The sequence below is a fragment of the Embiotoca jacksoni genome, unplaced genomic scaffold, assembly GCF_022577435.1.
Source record: "Embiotoca jacksoni isolate LCO1_2020_lvr unplaced genomic scaffold, fEmbJac1.0.p SCAF_5, whole genome shotgun sequence".
Classification (NCBI taxonomy): domain Eukaryota; kingdom Metazoa; phylum Chordata; class Actinopteri; family Embiotocidae; genus Embiotoca; species Embiotoca jacksoni.
Genome location: NW_027185403.1, coordinates 7,331,619 through 7,358,067, shown reverse-complemented (window position 1 = coordinate 7,358,067; position 26,449 = coordinate 7,331,619). Strand labels below are relative to the sequence as shown.

The window sequence follows — 26,449 nt, the reverse complement described above, 5'->3', positions numbered from 1 at the left end:
TGACATTTCACTTCAGCCTAAATCAGAACAACATTTCAGTGTAAAAGCTGGAACTTTCAGACACTTTTCACGGTTTTGATATGAAGATAGACCCACAACTGTAACTTTTATCATTTACAAATGAAACAAAAAATGTGGAGCTACAATAGTAAAATTATTTAAATGTCCACAGCAGAATGCAACTTAATTTCTTGAAAAAATGTTTGATGGGGTAACAGTTGTGAGCTATTATATCATTGTTTTTATTCACCAAAACAAGATTAAAAGCAGATAAAGACCTGTGATAGCAAATACCAAATACAAATTCAACACAGGAGTGAAAATGATGAGAAACGAGACAATATCCTTCAACGAAAGATCTAATTTTCCTATCTTAGTTTATTATTTTTAAAATGATAATTATTCAGTAAATAATAAAACTAATCCTCAGAATGGCAGTTATTCACCTTTTTTCTTTTCATTTTCCAATAGACCCAAACAGTCGTGAAAATCTTGCTTAAAGAAATCTTTTTATTGGCAAAAATAAGTACCACTAAAATGGAAATAAGATCCTGTGCATGTTGGAATGTGTATCAGAAAAATGAATAATTTCAAACGGCTAAAGACAAATTACGTGAGCCAATAAACAAGAGAAAACTTGCTTGCAAGACATGAAAGCCTTTTGTTAGCTGTAATACAGTATATAAAAACATTTTCAACCAGATGTGTAATCTGATAGTACCAGATTGTATTCGGTCTAGCCTCTTTTGTCCTCTTGACTTTGTACTCGTACATGTGTTGCAATTGTACATGTAATAATTCAAATCTGAGGGGGGAAAAAAATAGTTTTAACACGTGTAACGTTGATTCAAGATTTACACACGAAACTCTATTGACCTTACAAAGATGGCGTCGGGATAGTCATGTCCCACTTCCGAGTTTTACCTTCGTCACGATGACGCGTTACGCACGTACGTTAACCATACCATCAGTTGCCGTATGATAACAATAAACAACCCTGAAACAAGAGGTACGCACCACCAGGACCTGTCGCTCCAATTCGACACAAACGTACGGAAAATATGAGCCGAGGCAGCTGCAGTCAGTCGGAATAACGTCTCGTCAAGTAGCTTGGAAGTGTCGTCGGTCCTGACACAAAGGATTTCTAGTTCTTGTGTCAAGCCAAGGGGAGAAGTTACGGTTTGCCCCTTCCTTAGCCCTCTGTAGCTAGCTGCGGCTCATTCCTTGTTTATGACCACTTTGTTTTAGTCTGTTATGCAGTTTCCGGAGGACTGTACTCGCACTCGTTCTCCTCCGCCGCCTCTTCGCTCCCTCTCCCCGCTCTCTCTGGCCCTATGTCTCGCTGGCTTTTCCCCTGGTCAGGCTCAATCAAGAAGCGGGCCTGTCGGTACCTTCTGCAGCACTACCTCGGTCACTTTTTGCAGGAGCGACTGAGCTTGGACCAGCTGGGCTTGGACTTGTACAACGGCAGCGGGGTCATCAAGGAAATCAACCTCGATGTGTGGGTGAGTGTGTTTTTAGAGAAGAGGGGAGGGTGGCTGGCTGTCAACTTTGCACCACAGCAGCAGTGTTTTTGTCGGGACTCGTGCACCCTCGACTCTTTCGCAACTGCACTCAAGTTCAACAACAAACTCCAACGTCATGCTCTAGCCTAGCTCGCATTTCTTTGAGGAAATGCACTTGTGGGAAACCCATCACCAGCTGACCAGATTAGTTGGATCTCTTGCTGGTGTCTAAAGTTCCTGGAGAGAGATATTTTTTTCCTGCCATGCCAGCTGAGCACTTCCTTTGCCCTTTGCTTTTATAGGTCTACACCCAGAGTGATGCGACAAAATGAAACCATTTCTTTCTCTTTGTATTTCTACCTCACTTCGTACTGACTGTTTCCTCTTTGCTGCAGGCGGTCAATGAGCTTTTGGAGTCTCTTGGGGCTCCTCTGGAGATAGTGGATGGCTTTGTGAGCAGCATAACTGTGACCATCCCCTGGCAAGCTCTCCTGACTGATCACTGCACCTTAGAAGTTTCTGGTCTTCAGATAACATGTCGACCCAAGTACCGGACCAGTAAGTTAGTTTAAAAACTATTTCTCTACGCAATCTGTGTGATTTCCTCTTTGGGTTTTTCTACTTGGGACATCAAACGCGCATCAGTCAGTCACACCGGGATGATCAGCTCTGACCCTGCAGACCCAGTTCGATGCGTGTGATCTAAAATCATGACTACTGTAAAAACTCGTCATTATTTTTCCCAAACACGTCAAGATGTGACTGAGGATCCATTTGTCATCTGTCCGGACCTTTTATGTGCTCTTTCAATCAAACCACTGGTCTAGGACTGCAACCAACCAATTAATCTGCCAAATCTCTCAGTGACCTGATTAAAATTTGTTTTCTTTATATTTTTTAATAACCCAAGCTGACACGTATACATTACGTTACTTTGTCAAAACAACAGTCCAGAAAACCCCCAAATAGTTAATTTAATGTCATATTGGAGCTAAAAATTAAACAATTAATCCCAGACTCTTAAAATCTATAAATTAGGTTGATCGGTTTTTCCTGTCCGTTCTGCACTGGTATACAGCAAGCTCGGGTTGCTGCAGCCCTAATCTTCATGGGTAATGGGTTAGATTTATGTTTAATACTGTGGAGTTTGCCAAGTCTCACGTTGGATGTACCAAGTGTCCCACACATGTCAATAACTCTGCCGCTGTTAAACCACACAGAGAGAAAAGGGGGTAAATGGTCACTGCTAGCCTGATCTCAAAGCCCTGAAGAACAGAAATCATTGAATCCCTTGTGGGTTCGTTTTCCCTTCAGGTGGGGGTTGGGACTCCCAGGGCTGGTCATCCAGCATGACCTCCAGCATGCAGCTAGCTCAGGAGTGCCTGAAGGACCCCCCGGAGGCGTCGGAGGAGCCGCCTGCCCCGCTGGAGGGACTTGAGATGTTTGCACAAACTATTGAGACGGGTGAGTCAAAGCTGCATCTGTCACGCTTTGTTTACAAGGGACAGTGACACTCACAGTAATGATGTGCATTCAGTTAGTAATAAGGTATGATCATGTTAATTTTCCAGTATACAAATATTTGCTCTGTCTCCCATTTGCTTTAATTGAATAATGGACTAAATGAAGCGTGTGTTTCCGGTTTCATTTTGATGTTCAAGCAGCTCCGACTTGACAGGTCAGAGTTCACCTTTGTTCAGTTTTGACTGGGCAGATTTGTTCAGACAATAGAAACCCAGATGCACTGTGTTTGGAAAGTTATTTCTTCACCATCAGTAGTACATTACCCCACTTGACAACAAACGGAATTAGTATTGTAGTTCCTACACCAGGCATGACACTGTACCTTTAGGTAAAAGCTCTGTCGAAACGCTCAGAGCTCAGCTAGAAATGATGTCATCAGTGCTGATGAACCTCTGCATGTCTCTCTTCTCGTCTGTGTTTGCAGTCCTCCGTCGCATTAAAGTCACCTTCCTAGACACTATCGTCCGCATCGAGCACCAGCCCCTGGACCTGGAAACAGGCGTTGCCTTAGAAGTGCACATTAAACGGTGGGTTGGAGCTTCCTTTTCAAAATTTGCTCAAAGACAATGAGCTGCAGAGAAAAAGAGAAAGACTGTGGTTTCCCAATCAAAGACTCTCATTTCGTTACTCTTAAATTGCTCTTTGTTAATACTAGAGTAAGTGTATTCATCACATCTTAAAATACTAATGGAAACAAACTCTAAAACATAAACGCATGAATCATGCTAGTTTTGGAGCTGAAATCTGCTGGCAGAGAGCAGCTCAATGGGCATTTAGAAAAGCAACTTCAAAGGTCACTTTTACTGTTCGTTTGACAATCATGCCGTTTTAGAAAATCCAACCTAAGTTGCTTTTTAATGAATTCCACTGCTCTAGAAATACGATGAGGATCAGCACAGAAGACATTTGTTTTCAGAGCATATAGTTCATGCTAAAGTTACAAAGCATACAACATGTGCACTCATCGTTCCCTGACTTGGTGATGCTTCCTCTTGTCCTCATTTCTGCTTTTGTTTCCTTGGGTGAAGACATCATCCTGAACTGTGTATTTATTTTTACCAGAGCAATGACATGTAAAGTGGATATAATTATAAATTAAAAAGGCTTAAAATATTAGGTCATAGGGATTTCTAACTGTAGGTGAGATCACTTGTAAAATCAAAGCCAGTTTCTGTTGAGTTTTAAAAAAAAATGTCGATGCTGCAGGTGTTTTTTTTCTGCACCTTTGATTCTCATTTCTGAAGATATGCGAAAACCTTTCCTCATTTCACTTTTCCAGCAAATGGATACCATGATAATGTGGCCCTCTTTTGTACACACATGGTCCACGGTCATAAAGACATAAACACACTCTGCAGCCCTCGTTAGAGGGGATACACACTGAAAAACAAACCGAATGTGAAGCTCTGTATTTCACTTTTCATCACTTACACCGGCAAGTGTGCTAAAAGTGTGTCTTTCTGTTCTCAGTAACTGTTATAACACTCCCACATCAGCACAAATGTTACTGTCAGGGGAGAGGGAACATAAAATGGAAGCCAAGAGTTGTATTTCTTCTTCTCTCTGCTCATCAGCAGACAAGCAGTAGTGGCCCCTGCTCGGCTATACACTTGCACTCCTTGGCTTTATATTGTCAGACAGTCTGAGTGTTTAGCTCATTTCAAACGGGTTCAGTATTGATGAGATCACTCTCCTGAACAGGGTTTTATCAGCAACTGCAAATAACTGCAGTACGGGCGAGTCTGTGACCATGACATGGGTGAATGTATAATGTGGCCTCAGTCACAGCTGTCGTGGACAGCACACCAGACAGAAAGTGATTATTGTTCTGGATGATGTGATGCATTTTTAATGCATAGTGCTCACTGACAATATTAGTGCTCAATTTGCAAAGCAAGGGTTGCTGAGCGAGTATGCAGTCATCCTTAATCTGCTGTTTCTCTTGAATTATTACCAGGTAGCTCCTGTTACTTTGTTTTTATAGCTAATCTTCATATTAAAATCTCTCTTCACATTTTCCTCTCACTGTCCAGATTTGAGGAGATCTGAGTAGATGAAAATGTTGATACCCTCATCTGAGCTGCCTTCAGTTATTACTGAGCTCTCAAAGCAACAAGCTTAACTAGATCTGCAGACTTTTTTGCCCTGGTTTTCACCTCTCGGGCTACTTCCCGGCTGCTCTGTTGGCACTGTATGCTGGTGGAAAGGAGCACCTGCAGACACAACTCGGGGCTGAAAACAAAGAGTTTAAAACATAAAAAAATTATTACATCTAATGTTTTTTATTTACACTTGATTATAGGACATCATTTTAAAATGAAAATAAAGCTCTTTGATGTAACGATGCAAATACAACATTATCCTTTGAAAGTATTATCTATAAAAGAAAACTAAAAATGATTTAAGGTGGGGTTACATTACTATACAATCTTTTTTTAACTTCATAACCCACCCACACTTCTGAAATCAAACCTACGTCCTTTGTATGTCCCACATGTGCTGCGACTCTGTCGGCATTTTGATGTGACACTGTTGAACCCTTTCTGTTTTCCTGGCTTATTGACAAAGCTGCTCAGGTTGGCTGATCTGTGGTCAGTGACCAGAACCCCCTCTACGAGCTGATTTTAGCAGGAGAAGTGATTAGAGTCCAGTGAATGTAGTATTTTTTTTTTTTTAAAGGAAGCTTCTGCTTTAGTAGTGGGATTACCTCTTCTAGAGAGGTCAAGGATCCGGTTGATATGTCTACTTCTGTGATGCAGACCGTGGCTACTGAGGCGGTAGATAATGTCAAAATATTAGACACTACATGCACTGATCAGTATGTCGTTGATTCCATGAACCATCTGATCAGATTCCTGCCTCACTGATGACACTGTAGTTTTTCTCAAATTAAGCAAATTAACAGCAAAGTTGTTCTTCTCACCTCTTATCATCTTCACTTTTTCCTTTATTTATTTAATTTGGTCATGGCACGAAATAATACATTTATTTCTGTGTGTGTTTGTGTTGTTCCAGGCTGGAGTACTTTGATGAGGCAGTGCGAGATCCAGCCAGCCAGACTGCCGTGCCTGTTGACATCCACCAGCCGCCCGCCTTCCTGCACAAGATCCTCCAGCTGAGCGCTGTTCAGCTGTTCTACGACAGCACTGGCATAGTACAGGTGACGGACACCAAACTGTGTCACTGAGGATACTTTATGTCTAATCTTTATATCAAGTGTAGTTTATTTTCTTCTCTATTTGGATTCTTTTCACTTTGTTATTCCCTTCACACGTGGTTGATCAATCATAATTCAGATTTAGATGTTCTGTCTCCAGTGTGTTCAACTTTACAAGAGTGGATATTCTGCACATTGTGTAGCTAAGTTCTCTCCTTTAGTCTCTAGTCTACTCTTTCTTTTATTCTATTTATTTCATACTTAATATGGTCTATTCAGTTTTTGCATATAATTTTGCCTTTCATTGTTCTTACCTCCATCATTGTTTTGGGGATTTATTTGAACTGCTGTAACACCATAGTTTCTCTTTGGAATCTATAAAGTACTCAATCTATCAAACAAATGAAGAAAGGATAGCTGCTTTACTGCTGACACAGCACAAATATGCCTCTCAAACTCCCTTTGCATCCTGCCCTCACAAGTGAACAACTCTGAGATACTTAAACTCTTTTACTTCAGCCCCGAGCCGAGGCAGTTTGCAGCTAATGATATGAAATACCAGTACGTTATGCCTCAGAGTGGAAAACTGGTCTGGATCTGCTCTCTCTTCAGAGCTGACGTTTATTTTGCACAAGATTAAACTGGCACCAAATGTACCAGCATACTGCTAACAAAACTGACAATAACTTTAAGATGTGTCTTCATTTACCTTTAGGGTCCTCCTGAGGAGGAACACCCAGAATCAGCTGCGGCCAGTGAAGGAGAAAAAGAGGAAGAAGATGAGGTGGAGGAAGAGGAGGAGGAGGAGGAAGAAGAGGAGGAAGAAGAGGAGGAGGAGGAAGAGGAAGAGAAGGAGAAGGAAGAGGCTAAGCCCCTGGCAGCCCCTCCCTGTTCTCCTTCTCAGCCATTGCTCATAGGAAGCTGCTCCGGTTTCATCGAGACCACCGTGAAGATCAAACAGAACGACATGCTGCCTGGACCAAAGGTGTGTGCAGCTCTCTCTGGTAAACTAGGAGATCATAAAATACAGTTGTGCTCTCATACTGACTTCTCTCTGCTCCTCAGTTGGAGTTGGATGGGAAGGTGGGCTGTGTCCACATGCTGCTGTCTCCGGATCAAATAACCCACTTGACAGACCTGCTCGCTGCCCTCTGCATAGACACTGGTACAGTAAAACAAGCAGTGTGATGTACTGTACATAAACCAGTGCAGGGCTCCGTTACACCTGTTTCTTATGTTTAACTTTTGAATGGTCCAGATCTGAACACAGCTTCGACCACAGTTGACATTTTAAAGAGAAGTTTTGAGCCTGAATCTGATATTGTTATATCCTCTCAGATTAGTATATCAGTAATTATGTGAATAGTTCACATTTCTCTCTAAAAATGTGATCAGTCCAGGTATAATCAGGTCAGAGCGAGGGCTGTTATGATACCATCAGTAAAGAAATGATCATTACGCTTCACATTAGTTTTATAATAAATGACTTTGTGATCTCCTTGCTGCTCTGAGAGCAATGTCAGGAACTCATTTCTCCCTCATTTCTAATTTATGCTCATGATGAGTAAAACTTATTGCCTTATCATGAAATTACACCACAAATTTCCATTAAGGGTGCACTCTTCTCTGTGTGTGTGTCATAACTAGAAGGTAATAACGTGCCCATAAGCTTTAGTAGTACACGAACAATGTAGAGCCCTTTAAAGGCACGAGGACTCTGAAATGATACACTTAGACACAGACAATGAGTCTGGGTTGTTCCTCCGCCGCCCAGAGCTAAACACTAGGGTCACAGACTTTTGTAAATGCCTCATAAATGTGAGGTGTCACACGTGATCTCTATCTAATTCACCTGTTCCTCTCTTCCTGCAGAGCCACAGTCTAAGTGTGGTGGAGTACACAGCCGTCCTTTAGACTCAGACGACCTGCGTATGATCGAGGAGGACCTCAGTAAGCAGCTGGGCTCCAGTCCCAGAGACAGGGAGTGGGAAACTGACCCTGACCTTGAGCCCTACATCACCGGCCTGGAGAATGGAGGTACACAGAGCTGCACAAGTCCACCTATAATCTGTTTGCCTGATAAACATCAGAGCTGCAGTAGGGCTGCTACTGAAGGCATCAGACACGGATGTTTTATGTGCAATATACTTATGAAGAGATTTCAAAAAGACTCAGGTTTTTGATGTTGAAAAATGTCATTCAGTCATAAAACAGGCTTTTATTGGATGATAAAAGATGTTCTTTTAATTGAAAATTGAAACTTTACAGACTTGTAAACCATATTTTTTGAATGCTCCAAAATAAATATCGAGCTTTTCTAAACACTTAACCTACAGCTTATAGTCATTATTCTCACCTCTTGCCTTGGCTGTGTAAACTGCATTTCATTACTCCCGGAGGTGTGAACAAAAACTCCCGCAGCTGCTTTTCTTACAGCAACATGCTATGATGGAGCGTTTGTGTACATTGTAGTATTTAACTTGTCACTCTGCGTGTGTGTGTTCACTCTTGCAGAAATGTTTTACTCTATGTATCCTGCTGGGATGAGCAGCAGCGTTACATCTGTCCGCTCCACCAGCGAGCTGTCAGACAGTGACATGGAGTCCTCCACACACAGTCTGGCCAGCCTCACACAGCCGGCAGCACTGTCTGCTCAGGTACTGTGTGTGTGTGTGTGTGTGTGTGTGTGTGTGTGTGTGTGTGTGTGTGTGTGTGTGTGTGTGTGTGTGTGTGTGTGTGTGTGTGTGTCACTCAGGCAATGGCCACACGTAATATAGAGTATCTGTTGCTGTCAGCTGAAAGATTCTTACAATATATTTCTCTGTAATCAATATTTGTATGATTACCTAGAATTGTATTAGTACATTGTTACTTTGTCTCATTGTTTTTTGTTTGTTTTTCTGTTTTCTTGTTAAATATTGGGCAGTGTGCAAACGTTTACAAGTAGCAAAAGTGCAAAAGTATTTTATGGAATTATGTGTGAGCTTCTTTTTCTTACTGACGAACAATAACAAGTACAGAACTGGAACTTGTAATTGTCCTTCATCAAATCACAGTTAACCTGATTTCCACGTTTATTTTCTCTGCCAGGGCATGGTGAACTGTCCCAGGAGATATGCTGTACCAGGCTGCCTTTCGAGTCTACCGCCGGCCAGCAGCCGGACCAGAGGTAAAATCAGCTGAGTACAGAGTTTAAATGAGGTCGAACACATCAAGTGTTGGTTTATTCTCAGAATTATACTCAGTCAGACTTAGTAATTCTTCAGTTTAAAGAGTATCTTCAGATACATCTTTCTTACTTTGCCTGAGTTTTGTATAATATCTAAGAAAGCCTTCATATTATGTTTTCTGTTTCTGTATTCCCTCTGAACTGAGCTTTAATCCTTTTCTTTGCAGGACGTTCGCACAGTGGCCAGGCAGAGCAGCTGAAGCCTGACGCCTTGTTGCGACTGACCCTCGGTGGACTCACTCTGACCCTGCTGCAGGAGGACCCACCCTCTAAGTCTGACGGAGCCACGTCATTGGCTCAAGTGTCTCAGGTGTTCTTCCGGGAGCTGGTCTTCTTCAAAGACAGCATGTTCAGCGAGAGAGACTTCCACCATCTGAGAGGCGGCTTCGCCAAGGCCTGCCCGCACTCCCATCTGAGGTAGAAAAGCACACATTTCTTCTTTAAGTTATAATTCATGTGCTTCTCACGGATCGAAAGGTACTTTTTGGCCTGTAGTTTTTCGTAGATATAAAAATAATTCACTTGACGATTCTAAAGTTCCCTTTCTTCAGAATCGCCTTGTAGGTATTGAGGAATGCGAATGTGTTTCTTCTTCCGGCTTTTCATTTATCCTGCTGCAACCCCACTCTTTTTGCCATCTGAGCACATTAACACATTCACACATTGTTGAGGCCTTCCACAAGCCTCTATCGCTCAGCCTCTCAAACTCTCGAACTCTCTTTCTCTTCTTTCGTCCTCTCTCCCAGACTGACGGGAGCAGCAGTGCAGGTTGCGTGTGAGATGCGGAGCGGGAGACACCACAGTCGGGCCGTGACCTCTGACCTTTCCTTCAGCAGACTGGAAGTGTTAGAGTGTCTCTGGGAGGACGAAAAACCTCAGTACTGCGAGGTAGAAAATCTCTTGGGTATAAATGTCAAAAAAATGCATAATATCATTGTGCAAAGATTTAAATGTTTGTTAATCCGTTCACATTCGGTCATTTTATTTTTACTGTGGCCAATATTGATCACAATGTCAACAGTAACATCAGTAAGTGATCACAATAGGTAATTAAAAGGTGTGATGTTTGCAGTTCTCTTACCGAGCTCCTGAGGCAGACTTCAGAGTGCAGCGTATCTCTCTCTATGTCTCGTTCCAGTTGCTTCAGTTCCAGAAAGCTGGTCTGTTCACAGCTGGAGCTGCAGCCCGACCCTGCGCCCAACTACACTACAGCCTCACTGAAAAACACCTGCGGAAGGTACGCATTCATACAAAGCCTGACCTGATCTGTGACCCATTCAAGTTCAAAACCTTTCTCATCTCTAAAGTTCCCAAAAATCTTCCCAAAATGGTATTTGTCTTTATGTTTGAATTTCAGTGTCCAAACTATGCAGTTCACATAATGTGTGTTTTGTGTCGTAGTAAAGTGGTTCCACGTTAAAGGTGCTCCAAGGAGTGTTGCTGTGAACAAATAGAGGTTATGTTTACATTTGGTTTCACTCACCAAAACACATAGTGCGTATCCTTGAGGTCTAACAAATGTGATGAACTCATTCTCCTCAAAAAAGCGTTCTGTTCTGGCCACTAGCTGTAAGAAACTCCACAGGATACGTTTCACTCCATAAAAAGAACTTGTGTTTGTGGTTGACAGACACGAGTCACTGAGAGAAAAATAGCTACCTGAAAAATGAAGGACGATGACTGAAATTGGGTTTAAAAAGTAAAGCAGCGAGTAGTAATCATAAGATGAGGTGTCTCTGACTTGTCTGATTTATTATAAAGGTGCCTTAGTGTCATATTGATTAGTTATAAAAAAAAAAAATTTAAAAAAAATGTCATCAAACAAACTGTATTATATGAACTGTAAACAATATTTTATCAGTTTATCTTTGAACATGTTCGGTGCATATTTGTGTGTGTTGGCAGGGTAAACAACGGGTGGTGCGGCGGGACAGTGTAGTGCGGGTGGAGCTGGCTGAGCTGAGCACCGAGCTGGACCTGGACATCCTCAGCCGCCTGGGGAGCCTCAGCAAAGCCTTCAGCTACTGTCCCTCACAGACTGCAGGATCAGGACTCATACAGGTAGAGCCCCATGTATATTTAGAACAAAAAAGAGGAAACCCTAAAAATGAAGACCTGTTATCAAATCAGATGAAATGTAACCAATTCAAACACATACCAGGAAACACGGGGGGGAATACAGTCCCCTCAAAACACAAATCAGCACATTCAATGCTTCATTTTGAGTAGATCCCACTATATGATTATAATGAAAATCACAGAAGAACCTGCACTCTCCAACAATTATTTGTATTTATTTATTTATTTTATTCTAGTATAAATAACAAATGAATGTACCAGGTAGTGCTTTGTATTTTGTCCAGTGATTGCATTTTATAAAGCACCTTTTCTGAATTATATACATATCAGACTGCTCAGGACTGAGAAAAAAAACATTCGAAAAACACATAAAACCATTTTGGCTTCAGTAGGCCAGTTTGGTTATGCTGAGTCATGAACTTTTACATCACCACCACCACCACCATGGGAAACTAAAAGTACCCAAAGCTTTTTGGAAATAACTTCAAAAGGTGATCATGTCATGTCTGACTGATCCGATTTGTGCTGACACAAACATGAACAAAATTGCCAGGCGTAAGAGTAAATAAGCACTTCCCAAGTCGGCCTTAAGCAGCCCAGCTCTCTCATAAAGCTTCACAGTGGTCAACGCTAACTACAGGGGTGATTCTGTGTAACTCTATGACTGGATCGGTTACTAACATCCATGTTCAGCTGACTTTCTTTTGATGAATATGAACTCAGACGTTTTTCTGCTTTCTCTCCTTTCAGACTCCGAGCAGTGAGCTCTACTCCTCCTTCACCCTCCTGTCCCCCCACGCCGTCCTCAGACTTCGTTTCCCCATCCCCGACCTGCGGCCCCTCCCGAAGCGTCGCCCGCCGACCCAAAGGGCCGTGCGCCAGGAGACCCTGGTGCTGGAGCTGACGGAGCTGGAGCTGAAGCACCAGGAGGCCCCGGACCTCCAGAGCGAGCAGGCCGCCCCGGGACAGCCATGGGCTCCCTGCCTCACCCAGCTGCTGGAGGCCTCCTTCACCGACCTGCACGGTGGGAAAACACATAACCGAAATAACCCACTCTTTATATTTCTATTTTCCAGGGAGTCCATGGTTTTAAAACCAAACAATAAGACAATTAAAACCTATTTAACAGTTTAATTAATCATTTCATCCAATGACTTAAGTTAGAAAGTTTGATTTTTAGAAAAACCTGGACAGCCCCTTGACATTGTGAATATAATGGCATTTCTTTATGAGTAGCTATAACTTAATTCACATTACAAACATTATAAATGATGCAGACCCTAGGATTTCTGTCATTTTATAGTAATATAGCTGTACAACATTTTTATTCTGAAGGCTTCACTACTGACTGTACTGTACTGACTGTATCCCTGTTTGACTTTGCTGATGCATGTATTCCTGTGTGGTCGATATTTCGAACACAAATCATTTTACGGCTGTGTTGTGTCTCCCCAGGATCATATGAGGGCTGGGAGGGAGGCTCTTTCCCCTGTATCAGAGTGAAGAAGAGCTGTGAGTCCCTGCCCAGGTTAGTTCTTTGAGAGTAATCACTGTACTGGCCTGAATATAGGATGAACTCCCCGATCGTAAGACAACACCCTGTCCTTTTCCAGTATCTGTTTTTGAAAGAGACTTTTTGAGGGTAAAAAACACTGCCGTCGTGTTGGATAAGTTTACCTGAGAAATCATTACGTAAGAATAGGACAGTCCTCAGTGTGGAAACCTTTAATCTTGTAAAAAGAAACATGAAATACAGTGATAGATAAAACCACCAGTCACAGACTTGCACTCTTTTTTGGCAGGCTCATGGAGCTTTTTCTCTGATGATATTTTAGATATTCAGGTCAATATTGATGATGCATGATTCACAAAAAACTGAACTTCATGCTGTAATCTGCTAGAAATGTGCACCTCGCAGTCCTGAAGGTCTCTCAGAGATGAATGGATGTTTTTCCTGTCTAAACTGGGTCATTCTTGCTTATCAAATCAGACAGAAAATTGTGTTCTACTGTACCACAAGCCAGCATCACCTTTCAAACACAGTCTGTCCTTATGTGTCTGTGAGCAGGATATCAGTGCGTGTGCGTGGAGGGGAGGCTCAGGGCCCGGCAGCAGGTCTGAGTGGGATGAACCTGGGCCTCATCAGGGACCTTGGGGCCGCCTTCTTCGAAAGTCACTGTGAATTCCAAGACAAAACCAGCTCTCCGTTTTCATCCAACCGCACCATGTTCGAGACTGAGGAGGTGTGCTGACATAAAAAAAAACAATAAAACATCTCATTTTACAAACCATCGTGTATAGATTCTAGATGAAACTCGCTCCTCGTCATCTCGCTTCCTTCCTTGTTTTAGATGGTGATTCCGGCTGACCCAGAGGAGATGTGTCAGTTTCAGGAGCAGTGTGTCGCTCAGTGTCAGTGTGCTGTAGACATCAGCCTGCCACTGGCATACATCCTCCTGCCCAGCAAACAGGCCTTCCAGAGCATCTACAACAGGTACGTCAAGAGCACCGCTCACATCATCCACGTATCCCCCTAAAAAAGTTAGAGAATGTTTTAAATGATCTTAAATAGAATGTCTTAAATACAAAGACATTTTCACCTCACAAGATTTGAATGTACTGAAAGGTCACTTATGGTCAGGTCTTACAAGATGCACCTTATCAGTCTTGAAACATCAGATAATTTCTTCACTTTCTGTCATACTGCTGTTCTTGTTGTTCAGTTGTTCGTGTAGAACTAACATTAGTTGTGTTATTTACATGTTCTTCCAGCTTTGTTCCTTTTTTTTGTCTTTTTATTGGTCTGAAATCCTGCCTCACAAATAACCCTCATCTCATCCCTTTTTCCAAAAGGATCAATAATGATCTGCTGATGTGGGAGCCGCCTCCCCCTCCTCCCCCCTCAGCTCACAGTCCCAACCACAGCCGCCATCGTCATGACGAGTTCCAGCTCTGCAAATCGGCTTTTAGACTTGGTAGGTTTGACTTCTTTTAATGGAAAAACGTAAGCACAGTCTAGATTTATGACACATAATAGCAACTAACCTGCCAAAACCTCTTATTTTAGGTTCTGTATTGTATTTGGATTAGGATGTTTGCTTGATGGATGAATGAAAGTAATCGAATAAAGTGTGTTTTTCTCTGTTTTCTCTCTGCCACAGACTCTGATTCAGAAGAGGATGAACCTCAGTTCTATTTGGCCAGAGATTCAGATGGAAGGACGCAGCAGGCGGCTCCTCGCCCCAACCACAACCTCAGCCTCCTCTCCCTCACTGTGATTATTGGAAAAGGTCGCCTCCAAGCCAGAACAGACAAGAAGGTGAGCCAGGTGGCTGCTCGATGTCGTATTAGATAAAAAATAATTTAACGATGGCACTGATGAGTTCAACTGCTTAAAAAATGAATATGAATACATTTTTAAAAAGTGTACTTATGGTTTGAGCAACACTTAATTTGAGTCCCCCCATTTAGCATTTACAATCGGTATATAAAATGTAATGAATGTTTAGAACTAGATTATAAAGTATTTGTAAGCAGATAAGTCTTTATTGATGTATTTGTCATTAACTATAACTCGTACTGTGGACAGGCTGCTGTATAAACAGATAATGGATGAAAATGTGGTCAGACACCACACCACCTGCAGCCATTTTTCATTAAGTAATTTGTGTGTTTCTTAACTTCTTCCATTGTCTTTCATTGATTCAGGAGGACTTGAGTCATGGGGAAATTGTGCTTGATCTAGAAGGGGGGAAGATATTCAGTGTGGCGCAGCATCAAAATGAACCCAATCTCAACTTCCTGTGTCTGGAGAGCAGACGAGTGGAGCTCTTCCATCGAGGTGCACATCGGGGTTTTATTTACAGACATTTAATTTCAACATGATTTAGATTGTCCTCTTTAAATTGTTATCAAGTAAATGTATTGGCAAGTATAAATGTAAGAAATTGTTCTGGGTTACCAAACGCTTTTTTTCTTTCGTTTTTTTTTTTTCATTCCACACCAACACAGCTATAGTGAAAGACACCCCCATCCCGCAGCGGTTAGAAATGCCCAACTTTACTCCCCCAAAGCACTTGGACCCTACCATCTACCCCACAGAGGTGGGGGTGAGCAGTGTGAGCGGCCGGGAGGGGGCACCACAGATGTTGTCCACCGCCATCAAAATCACGCTGGACCTCCAAAGGAACGTCAAGGTACGTCCTCCTCACATGGCTAATATTGTAGCTGCTAAAAGTTTGACATGAAACTTAAGTTTGTTCTGTGTCTCTTTATAGGAGTTCCTTGTTGCTCTTCGACTTCAAGGTGCCACCATGCGACATTACATGACACAGACCAACCAGAGCTGGCATGAGCAGGTAAGAAGCCGTGAAATAAAACAAACCGTCTTTCAGATAATCTCAAAATCCCTCCAAGAACTTCATTTACTGCCAATGTACCCTGCAACTGGAGCAATTTTGGGCTGTCTTGGAGACAAATGTCAGATTTAATGTTGTGCTGTCAGAATCAGATTTATTGTCAAGTAAGTTTTCACATGCAAGGAATTTGTCTGGGTGTTGTGGTGCACAACGGACCCTCAAAATGGTTTCTTTTCACTGTAGACCAACATTTTTGCACATTCCACATGCATAAAAAGAAATAGAAATATATGAATGTGGCATATGAGAGAGTGAGATTTCTCTGGTATCCACGGACCAGAGTTCACAGTTCATTCTATATTTTAAATAAAGCTTGCTAAACTGGACACACTCTTTGTTGTCCTTCTACTATTTGATATTGAACTATTTTTTGCAAGTATTTACACTGTGTTACCTGCAGGTACATCATTCAGGCGTTTGTTTCAGGGGACTTAAAAGTGATGTGGAAAGTGCTGTAAATAACTTGTGTAGATGTGGTTCATGGGGAATGGATACACAACATAACTGATGTGTGGTTGGACACGGAATAGAATTTTTATCTTTTTCATGAACGAGAAATCCAGACATCTTGGACTAGATGATCTGGTATTATCATACTCAGAGCTGTTATTAGTCTGCTTTCCCTCACAAGTACTCAGAGCAGCTGTCTTGCTCCAAGACATAATAAGCATATATTGTTACATTGTAGCTTGTAAAATATGATTTAATATGGCAAATTGAATAACCAGATATATCTTCAGCCTGTTCTGTTATTGTAGCAATTGTGTTTTATTTGTCGGTTAAATCATTTGGATTGGGCAGAAAAATACAAACACTCCTCACTAAAATCAAATGAATTGATTTGATTGTATTTGTTGCCAACTGAGTCTTTTTGTATCTGTTTGTTTCAGCTGGTTGACTTCCTGGATGTCATTGATGATCCCATTCTGGGATACACATCACCGGCCGTCATTACTATCCTGCATACACACCTCGCTACCTGTGCCGTTGACTACAGGTTCAATATATATACCTAAAAACCAGTTTTTTTCCTGTGGTAAAATAATATGTAAATAATATATTTGTGCTTCCTGTGTGTTTGCTAACCCTCATTGTCTGTTTTTCTGTTTTCCAGACCTCTGTATCTGCCCCTGCGAATGTTGTTCACAGCAGAGTCCTTCTCTCTGTCCAGTAATATCATTGTAGACACTGCCACCTTCCACCTCAGGTATGGTTCACCTCTGACTGAACATCATCCATTAACCCCTTAAGCCCTGGGCTGTTTTCTTAGGTTTCAAACTTGAAAAAACTTCCCCAAATTCAGTCAGTGGCAGCTGCAGAACTGTAAGGCCAACTATGGATAAATGAAATTTGGAAGATTTAATAAGTGTCTCGACGGGGACCTCCAGGATGGAAAGGGTTCAATGAAACAAATATTGAAATAACATCCCACTTAATCTTAACATTTAATATTTTTGGAATGTTAGTGAACACAGTAAATAATACAAATGTTGCTGCCAGTTTTGTATAAAAGTATATGTGAATAACAGTATAAAAGCTTTGTGTGAGTTCATTTGTTGTGTTGTGGTCAGATTCATCCTGGATGACTCTGCTCTCTACCTCTCTGACAAATGTGAGACTGACACCGTGGACTTGAGGAGAGGTAAGACACATGGGTACACCTTTGTTTACTCTTACCCTACACTGTGTACGCAGTGTACTGTTAGAGAATGGCTGTAGTTGTGGTGGCTTTAACATGCAGTGGGTGTGCTGCTTATAGCCCTAATGTTGCTAGGCTAACGTGTTTCCTCATGTCTCAGCTGAAGCTGCAGAAACTTACGGGGGACCAAGTCATCTGTCAAGTTGCCAAAAGTCACAGAGGACAGCAAAATTAAAATCATTGTTGCTGGTTTTGGCGGTTTAGTTTGTTAGAGATGAGAGTCAGGATGTCAGGATGAGAGTGAGTGATATCACTCCTGTTATTAAAATCACTGTTGAACACTGGTCAAACTCAAAGTTAACAGTAGAACAGCTGCATCCACCAGTTAATGTTGCTTCTCTTTAAGCTGAGATGGAAATTTGAAATCCCACTTGGCTTGTAAAAGGAGGTCGTATATTAGGGTTGATTCTGTACTTAATGTCAGTGACATAAAGCAGAATCTGTCTCAAATCGATAATGAACACCACCATGTGTGTTTGCGTCACACAGATTATGTGTGTATTCTGGACATTGACCTGCTGGAGCTCGCCATCACCACATGGAAAGGCAGTGACACGGGAAAGCTGGTGAGTGCTCGCCGACAGTTTACATACCTGTGTGACCTTCACATTTAACAGTTACGACGCATAGCACCAAAAAAAACAAAAAACAGAGACTACCGCTGCCAGAAAAAGTGTGAACACACATATATATATTTACTTTTCTATACTTACACTGTCACGGTATGATGGGTGTATTTACACTTTTTTTTTATGTTTGCTAAATTTTATTAAGTAACTGATATATTTTCAAAAAACCAAACACAAAAACATGAGGTCCCACTGATAATTTCCATAATTTGTTGTTTGTTTGATCTGCTCCCATCACGCTGATATTCTTAACTCCTTTAAGGCATTAAACATGCAAATTCTAACATTTAAAGCCATGAAAAATGAGCAGAAAAGTGCATCTTTTTGGAGGAAATGTCGCAACTCCCAGACTGAATTCGCCACTGTATGTTGCTCTATAATATTTGTTGCATCTTTTCCCTCTCCTCCCATCTCTTGTACCGCCCTCCCTCCTCTAACACATCTCTCTGTCACCACCTTTACTGGTTGTCCTGTTATTAATTTGAATGTTTCCTCCGTGCTCGCTCTCTCTTCTGCAGTCTCAGCCTCTCTTTGAGCTGCGTTGCTCCAACAACGTGGTCCACCTCCACACCTGTGCAGATTCCTGCGCTCACCTCGTCAATCTGCTGCAGTACCTGGTCTCCCAGGGTGACCTGCACCCCCCGCCACGACACGCCTCACCCACCGAAATTGCTGGCCAGAAATTACCAGTAAGGCCTGTGCTCTCACTGAAGAATTAAAATTCTGAGTTAATAATGGCTTTGCTATTTCCCTCAGAGGGTTTTACAGTGTGTTTATCTAAAACTTTGGATTAAAAGCCTACAGAAAATAAAACTGTAACCCAGAAAATAATATATATGAATTAAGTAAGGTTGTCAAACTGCATGTAAGAAGAGAAGGGGCAATAACTGTTGAACAGTGATATGAAGCTGGGATAAAACGATCTAATGTCTGTATAATATTCTGTCCCGTTAGCTGTCAGAAAGTCCTGCGTCAGTGCTTCCCTGCCCTCCTGCTGAAACCGCTGAGATCAATCAGTATGACCTGGCTGACGCCTTAATCGACACAGACAAGAGCCACCGAGAAGAGAGTTTAGAACCCGGTAACGCAGATTTCATCTGTTTTCTTTTATGCACCCGATTCCTTGTGAAGAGGGTTGTTCGCACAGATTCACTTTACACAGTCAGTTCCTCTGCAGACATTAGACAGGAAAGTTTTGAGTCCCCGATCAATCGCACTTTGCACAATGTATTTTAAAAGACTGCCTTTAGTCATTGTTTTAATAGAGTGACTTTAAGAGATCTTGGATTCTTCAGTTTTCTTTTCAAACTATCACTGCAAACAAATCTGAAGTAAGACAAGTGGTGTAATTTCTAAACGTGAACACGGTGAACATGTTCAGGAGGTTTTGAATCACTTTGTGGAAAGAGTAGAGTGTGTATACCTCAGCTAATCTTTGCATGTTGTTTTGGGTTTCTTAAACTGGCTGATGGATTCTCTGCGTTCGTCCAGGTTCTCCCTCGGTGCCGAGAGGCTCGCCGGTCTCTGTGTACCTGTTCCCTGGTGAAGCCTCAAAGCACGGCCCCTCTGTCCTTCAGAGGGAGGACTCTGAGCTGGACGGACTGGTTGTTACCGCAACGGAGGCACAGGCAGATATGATGTCTGAGGAAGGCTCCGAGGGCTCCACAGACAATGATGACTTCTGCATCCTTGAGGCTCCCGGCATGGGCATCCCTGTGAGTCTCTCATTGTCTTTGTGCTCCTGTTTTCTCATGTTCCCTCATGATGTGACTCCATTTCAGAATCTGTAAGCTCACTCACAAAATATCCGCGCATGGGTTATTTGCAGCCTAGGGACGGGGAGCCCGTGGTGACGGTGCTGTCCCAGGGGCCCATCAGGGTGAAGGACAGCCACTTCTCCCGGCCCCGGGGCAGCTCAGACCTGCTCCGGGCTCCGAGTCGCTTCCCGGTGCCGCAGAGCAGAGTGGTTCTGCGGGAGATCTCTGTGGTCTGGCATCTCTACGGAGGCAAGGACTTCGGCGGCAAACCCATGTCTATACACGCCCAGAACACAAACAGGTGACACGCACAGAAATTTGGTTTATCATATAACATATTCATTAAAGAGTTTTTTTTGTGTATGCGTTGCTTCTTGATTTTTTTTTTCCTACTGCTTTCATATTTTCTCTGTCCTCCTCACTCTCTCTGTGCCTCCATGCAGGGGTCGTTCGGTCCCTGCCGGAGTTCGTGGATCTCCGTCTCGCTCCGTCACCTCCCGTCCCCAGAACTCCTGGCGCTGGGCCGGAGGCAATGGCCGTCAGCACACACTACTGATGGAGATCCAGCTCACCAAGGTATACTGGTGCACTTAACTGAGAGAAATAAAGTACTTTTTAACTTTTATATATTGATTTTATAAAATTACTCATTTTACAATTACAATAACAGTTTTTAGAAGAGCTTAAATTGGCTCCATTTATAACAGCACAATGCTGTTTTACATTGAAGTATTGTAATGTATTTTACACTCGTGTATTGCTGTTTTAACTTAAGTAAAAGGTCTGAATACTTCTTACAACATTGTGTGTGTGTGTGTGTGTGTGTGTGTGTGTGTGTGTGCGCGCGCGCTGAATTGACATGATTGGTTTATTGGTTGTTGTTTTTTTATATTTTTTTGCCTAATATTTGATGTATTTGATATCGTCATGCATATTTTTTATACACTTAGACAGCATTAATATATTTTCCAAAGATCCAGTGACATGCAACCACTCACCATTGCACCCCTTGACTTTACAGTGTAGCGCCTCTTCCTCAACACGTTTGCCTCCTGTTCTGTCCTCCAGGTGTCCTTCCAGCATGAGTCCTACCCAGTGGCAGTAGTGGGGCTGGACGGGGATGCTCCAGCTGCCATCGGCGTCGGTCCCGGTGGCGAGCAGCTCCTCTCAAGGCAGGTGTTCATCGTCCAGGAGCTGGAGGTTCGAGACCGACTGGCCTCCTCGCAAATCAACAAATTCCTCTACCTCTACACCAGCGAGAGCATGCCCCGCCGAGCGCACTCCAACATGGTGAGAAAGGGGAGAGGACGGCCGTTGTGCATCGTGTACAGTCGTGGTAAAATGAGTACAACCACTGTTTGGCATAGCTTTAATAAAACATGTTTAGGGAGGCCAGAAGTATTAGATGGAGAGGAGTGAGAGGGCTTCTTCATGATGGAAGATAAATATTGATCATGTCCTGTGATATTGATAGTGTGTGTCCTTGTTGCAGCTGACTGTGAAGGCCCTGAAGGTGTGTCCAGAGTCTGGTCTTGGTGGTCCAGAGTGCTGTCTTCGGGTCAGCTTGCTGCCGCTGCGACTTAACATTGACCAGGTAACTCCACCTTTAGGGACTAAATCCCAACATGTTGAGATGCCAACAGCAGCTGTTAGGTTTTGATCTCACTTTCTGTTTTATTCAAAGCTGTTCTGTGGATGCTTCAGCTCTACAAGAAACAAATGACTGTGAATGCAAAAAGGATTTTCAATATTAATGTAAAAAAAACTGTCAGATTGGAGAAAACACATAACAGTTACCTGTAGATAGTGTTGTTTATCAGTTATGATTGATAATAAATAAAAGAAAAAGTAGTTTGAGTCGATCAACAACAAGCAATAAATCTCTGCTCTAAATAATGAACCTTTTTATTACCCAATTTTCACTATCCCAGGCGAAATGAGCCATTACTCGTGTCACAAGTTTCTTTGTAGCATATTGATCATTTGGCACCACTCATTTGAACCAGAATTAGTAGTTTGTGCTGCTCCTGTAGACAACTAAGCAGCCTTTTTTTCCCCCGTCTCTTCTTCAGGATGCACTGTTTTTCCTGAAGGACTTTTTCAGTAATCTCGCTTCCTCTGTTAACCCTTACCTGCCTGTGGACCCTGCAGCTGAAGGTGAGCTCTCTTAAAGGATGGTTTTTGATTCTTTGCTGTATTTGTTATCATTAATACTTGATAATAGATACATGTTAAGCTTTTATTAAAATCCATACCATGCTGGCTTCTTTTATTTGCTGGACTACTTTTTTTACGATTCAAATTTACTGGCTGCAAAACATGTTTAAAGGATTATTCAAGATCATTTTGAGGGTTATTACCTCATTTTGTGTCCTTTTTTTTTTTTTTTTTTAACACAAGCTCTGGTGGATTTGTATTTTCTGTATATCTCGTTTTTTTCTCAGTGAAGGCAGATCCCTCCCAGAAGACGTCTGAGGAGGCAGAGGCAACTGCTGGTCTGGGACCTGACCTCACAGCCTCAGTGGAAACTACCTACAGCGAGCAGAGCTCCTCCTCTGCTGGCTCCACCACCTCCTCTGACCAGCCAATCTACTTTCGGTATGTAGACACGGGTTCATCAGGAGGTTTCAGTGGTTTTTCTGTGTTGTGAATATACTTAAGTTTAAGAAAAACTAAGCGTGGTTTAAAGGGTAAGAATGCAAAACATGCTAAGAGAAGAGAAAATGCACTGCCAGTCAAGATGAATATAGGTTTAAATTATTGATCAATAAGTTCACTATTTATTCCTTCTGTCCTTTTCAGGGAGTTTCGTTTCACCTCTGAAGTGCCTATCTGGCTGGACTATCAAGGCAAACATGTCGTCATTGAGCAGGTGAGAGGTCATTCAAACATATTATCTCACTTGGCCTGAGCAGAAAATTATAATAAAGACATCTGTAAGATTTCTGAGTATTCAGTCAGTAAATTACTTTGTATTTTCACACTCTTTCCTACTCTTTGTATCTCAGGGGACGTTTGCCGGGATTCTGATCGGTCTGGCCCAGTTAAACTGTTCTGAGCTGAAGCTGAAGAGGCTGTGCTGCAGACATGGGTAGAAACACACACCCCTCCTCCAGAGCAAACATCATGAAATCAATTTTATTATCTTTGTGGCCATTTGTAAGTGGCCCAAAACTGTTCAGTGTTCAGTAGTTTAGAGAGTCTCTAGTTCCCTCAGTCCTTAGTCTCTCTTCTGCAACACTTTCCAGTCTCCTCGGTGTAGACAAAGTGATTCAGTACGCCGTCACCGAGTGGCTCACAGACATCAGGAAGAATCAGCTGCCAGGCATTCTGGGAGGTGTCGGCCCCATGCACTCGGTCGTCCAGCTGTGTAAGTTGTTTGTGTCTGCTCCACACACTGTTTGCGTTGTCACTGTTGTGTTCTTTATATCTGCTTTATCTCTTCGTTCATTTCCTTTTCCATCTCGGTGTGTTTGTGCAGTCCACGGAGTGAGGGATCTGTTCTGGTTGCCCATCGAGCAGTACAGGAAGGATGGGCGCATTATTCGAGGTCTCCAGAGGGGGGCAGCGTCTTTCGGTACCTCCACAGCGTCAGCTGCTCTGGAGCTTAGCAACAGGCTGGTGCAGGCCATCCAGGTACTTATTCTGTAAAGGACTTTCAGTCAACGTTATACAAGAGCTAAATGATCAAAATTTGTTTTGGAGAACACGGAAACAAACAAAATCTTTGTCTTCATTTTTTATGTCCAAATGTGTTGAAGGATTTCAGAATCGTTGGCTCTCAAGTATTTGATCCCGTTAACTCTTCTGGTGTCTGTTTACCTCTCTGACAGGCCACAGCCGAGACCGTGTACGATATTTTGTCTCCTACGCCGCCCCTGCATCGCTACGCCATCACCGAGGGCCGGGCCCCGTCCAGCCGGCCTCGCAGAGCCGCCCAGCCTGCAGACCTCCGAGAAGGAGTAGCCAAGGCCTATGACACCGTCAGAGAGGTGCGTCCTTAAACCTAGCCTCTTAAAATTGACAATGGGCTCTTCTTTAAGCTCATCTTTCAGTTCACATTGTAACTGTACGGTTATTGTTGTTTTTTTTATAGTGATCTGATTATATGAGAAAATCCACTTTACAAAAGCATGCCCTGGGATTAGGGAACATTTCTGCAGCTTTATTTCTTATGAAAAAAAGCAGTTTCTTAGCAAAGTCTCTACTTTGTGCTTGGATCCTTATTCATAACTTTGAACCACATCTGGTCTGTTTTCAAAACAGCTGGCTCAGAGGTCACCGGCTCTTTACATATTATGCATGCATGACGAACATGTGCTGTCAACAGTGGGGAGGGTAGGAAAAAAAGACGTGTAGTGAAACAGTGACTGGTCTGATTTGGGAGTGAAATTAGTCAAAAATTTGTGTGAGAAAATTTGATTGTTGTTGGGACAAAAAATAATGTCTGATGAATAATAATCTGATGAAGGAATTTGGGAAATATTTGTTGACCAAACATTTAATGTCTTAATAGACTATAAGATTTCCTGCATAACCTTCAGTATGCTGGCTTCATGTGTCTTTTAAATGCACTGAAACACGAGATCTGCTATCCCATCTCTCTCTTTGCCTTCCAGGGAGTGATTGACACGGCCCAGACCCTGTGTGATGTAGCATCCCGTGGCCACGAACAGAAGGGTCTCCCCGGTGCCGTGGGCGGCGTCCTGAGGCAGATCCCGCCCACCGTGGTCCGACCCTTAATAGTGGCCTCCGAAGCCACTTCCAACCTGCTCGGTGGCATGCGGAACCAGATCAAGCCAGACGCACGGAAAGAAGATTTCCTCAAGTGGCGCACAGACGAGACCCAAGAATGAGGACAGCTTTTTGTGTCTGTGTGAGAAAATGAGTGTGTGTACATGTATGTGGGTGATTATGATTCATGAAAGTTTCAGCTGCGGGAATCAAGGGGTTGAATGTGTATTTGTATGTATGTGTGGACTAATGAGAGTCAGTGTGCGCTCCGATGCAAAAACAATGACTAACTACTACTGCAGTTACTGACACCCAGTGTTTTACGTGGCTCAGTCATACATGGACGCAGCAGATTTAATTCTTCTATTTTGCATTCAGCAAGAGCTCTTCTCATATTCGTCCCCTCAGTAACACACCAGTCTGCAGATGTTCCTTACTGTTAATGCAAACATATCACCCTCGCTCTCAGCCGGCTTTAATTTCAGTCCAACCAGGGGCAGATGGGATTCTCTCGAGGTTCTCTTTGTTCATAGGGGGAAGACACAGATTGTGGGCATGTACTCTGCTTGAAACTGTTTTGTATTCTGATTTAAAGCAGTGTCTCCTCGCGCGAGTTCACCTGCTTCCACGGTGCGTGGAGAAGGGAAATGATCAGAAGCGTAACAAGTAACTTTATTGTGTGTCGTGTTTTGAAAGTGGATGAATTTATCTCAGAAATGTCTGGCAAAAGAATGAAGACATCAGTTTCTTGGGTGCCATGTGTAATGACTTGATAGGTTTTTCTCTACTTGTGCTCATAATGGGAACACGGAGAGTTTTGTTTTTTTAATGAAGTGTCCTTTGCTAACGCCCTCCAGTTGTTGGCAGATGTTTTCATCCTGACTTCACAACACAACGCTATGTGATTGGTTTAGCTCCGGTCCCACTACGCACCTGCTTCCCTCAGTGCTGTTATTTGTGCCATAAACCTTGCAGAGTGCCCTTTGAAGTAGTGTGTGTTGCCTTCCTCAGACTTGCACCCTCCCCACAACTAACCTACTAACACGTACTGGATTATACTCATACCTGACTGAATAAAAACAACGGATCACATTAAGCCTCTAAATTCTGTAGCACATTGGTTTCTGTTAAAGCTTCACACTTTTGCAAGCTGCCGTCAGTCAGTGGTCCTCGTATCTGCGTTACAGCTCATCTATGCTTCTGTTTCCATGAAGAGTCTAATGGTGGAGGCTTTGCCCACATCTTTAATTGCCTTCCTGCAATTTTTTTATGTTTCCCTATTTGTTTTTAAAGCATAAGCATTGTTATACTCGTTTTCATAATAAGAGTTGGGAGGATGCGAATCTGGTGACAGAGGAGGAGGAAAGATTAGGAGGTTTTGTGTTTAAAAAAAAAAAAAAAAAAAAGTTTTACATTTTTATCTTTCCGTTTAATAAATGTAAGGGATATGTGTCCCTCGTGTGTGTGTGTGTGTGTGTGTGTGTGTGTGTGTGTGTGTGTGTGTGTAACCGTGAATGAGAGAGTGCGTGTTTGCGTGTGCGCATGATGCATGTCTGAAGGTGACAGGTCGATGCTTGTTACACCACTTGTGTGTAATTACTATTTACTATATCATAAACTGTATGAATGACCTGTATAATACAAAAACACGGAGTATACAAAATTAATACAAAAATTAAAAAATTTGAGTATAAAAACTGAACACTTTTTGCTGTTTT

The 26,449-nt window shown here is 42.5% G+C and overlaps 1 protein-coding gene across 1 annotated transcript; it reads left to right on the top strand.

Moving 5' to 3' along the window:
• The first annotated feature begins 963 nt into the window (after nucleotides 1-963).
• atg2a (autophagy related 2A) lies at nucleotides 964-26,449 on the top strand. Its single transcript, XM_069170723.1, has 42 exons — nucleotides 964-1,505; nucleotides 1,901-2,063; nucleotides 2,820-2,969; nucleotides 3,454-3,556; nucleotides 6,045-6,189; nucleotides 6,902-7,171; nucleotides 7,252-7,351; nucleotides 8,059-8,223; nucleotides 8,701-8,843; nucleotides 9,277-9,355; nucleotides 9,583-9,832; nucleotides 10,162-10,303; nucleotides 10,554-10,652; nucleotides 11,321-11,476; nucleotides 12,245-12,518; nucleotides 12,950-13,022; nucleotides 13,563-13,737; nucleotides 13,846-13,988; nucleotides 14,348-14,469; nucleotides 14,656-14,813; nucleotides 15,203-15,335; nucleotides 15,506-15,690; nucleotides 15,772-15,852; nucleotides 16,803-16,909; nucleotides 17,027-17,119; nucleotides 17,484-17,554; nucleotides 18,101-18,177; nucleotides 18,759-18,929; nucleotides 19,195-19,321; nucleotides 19,732-19,955; nucleotides 20,069-20,298; nucleotides 20,441-20,573; nucleotides 21,066-21,287; nucleotides 21,490-21,591; nucleotides 22,070-22,154; nucleotides 22,442-22,595; nucleotides 22,800-22,869; nucleotides 23,006-23,088; nucleotides 23,246-23,367; nucleotides 23,479-23,633; nucleotides 23,831-23,989; nucleotides 24,617-26,449. Exons 1-42 carry the CDS (start codon nucleotides 1,335-1,337, stop codon nucleotides 24,851-24,853), a joined length of 6,102 nt encoding a protein of 2,033 aa, XP_069026824.1. The 5' UTR covers nucleotides 964-1,334; the 3' UTR covers nucleotides 24,854-26,449.

Excerpts from the sequence above, each read along its gene's own strand:
- atg2a (XM_069170723.1), top strand. The coding sequence starts at position 1,335 with ATGTCTCGCTGGCTTTTCCCCTGGTCAGGCTCAATCAAGAAGCGGGCC. Across the intron at positions 21,592-22,069 it reads TGCGACTTAACATTGACCAG|GATGCACTGTTTTTCCTGAA; the intron begins GTAACTCCACCT and ends TCTCTTCTTCAG. Across the intron at positions 23,089-23,245 it reads AGGCTGTGCTGCAGACATGG|TCTCCTCGGTGTAGACAAAG; the intron begins GTAGAAACACAC and ends AACACTTTCCAG.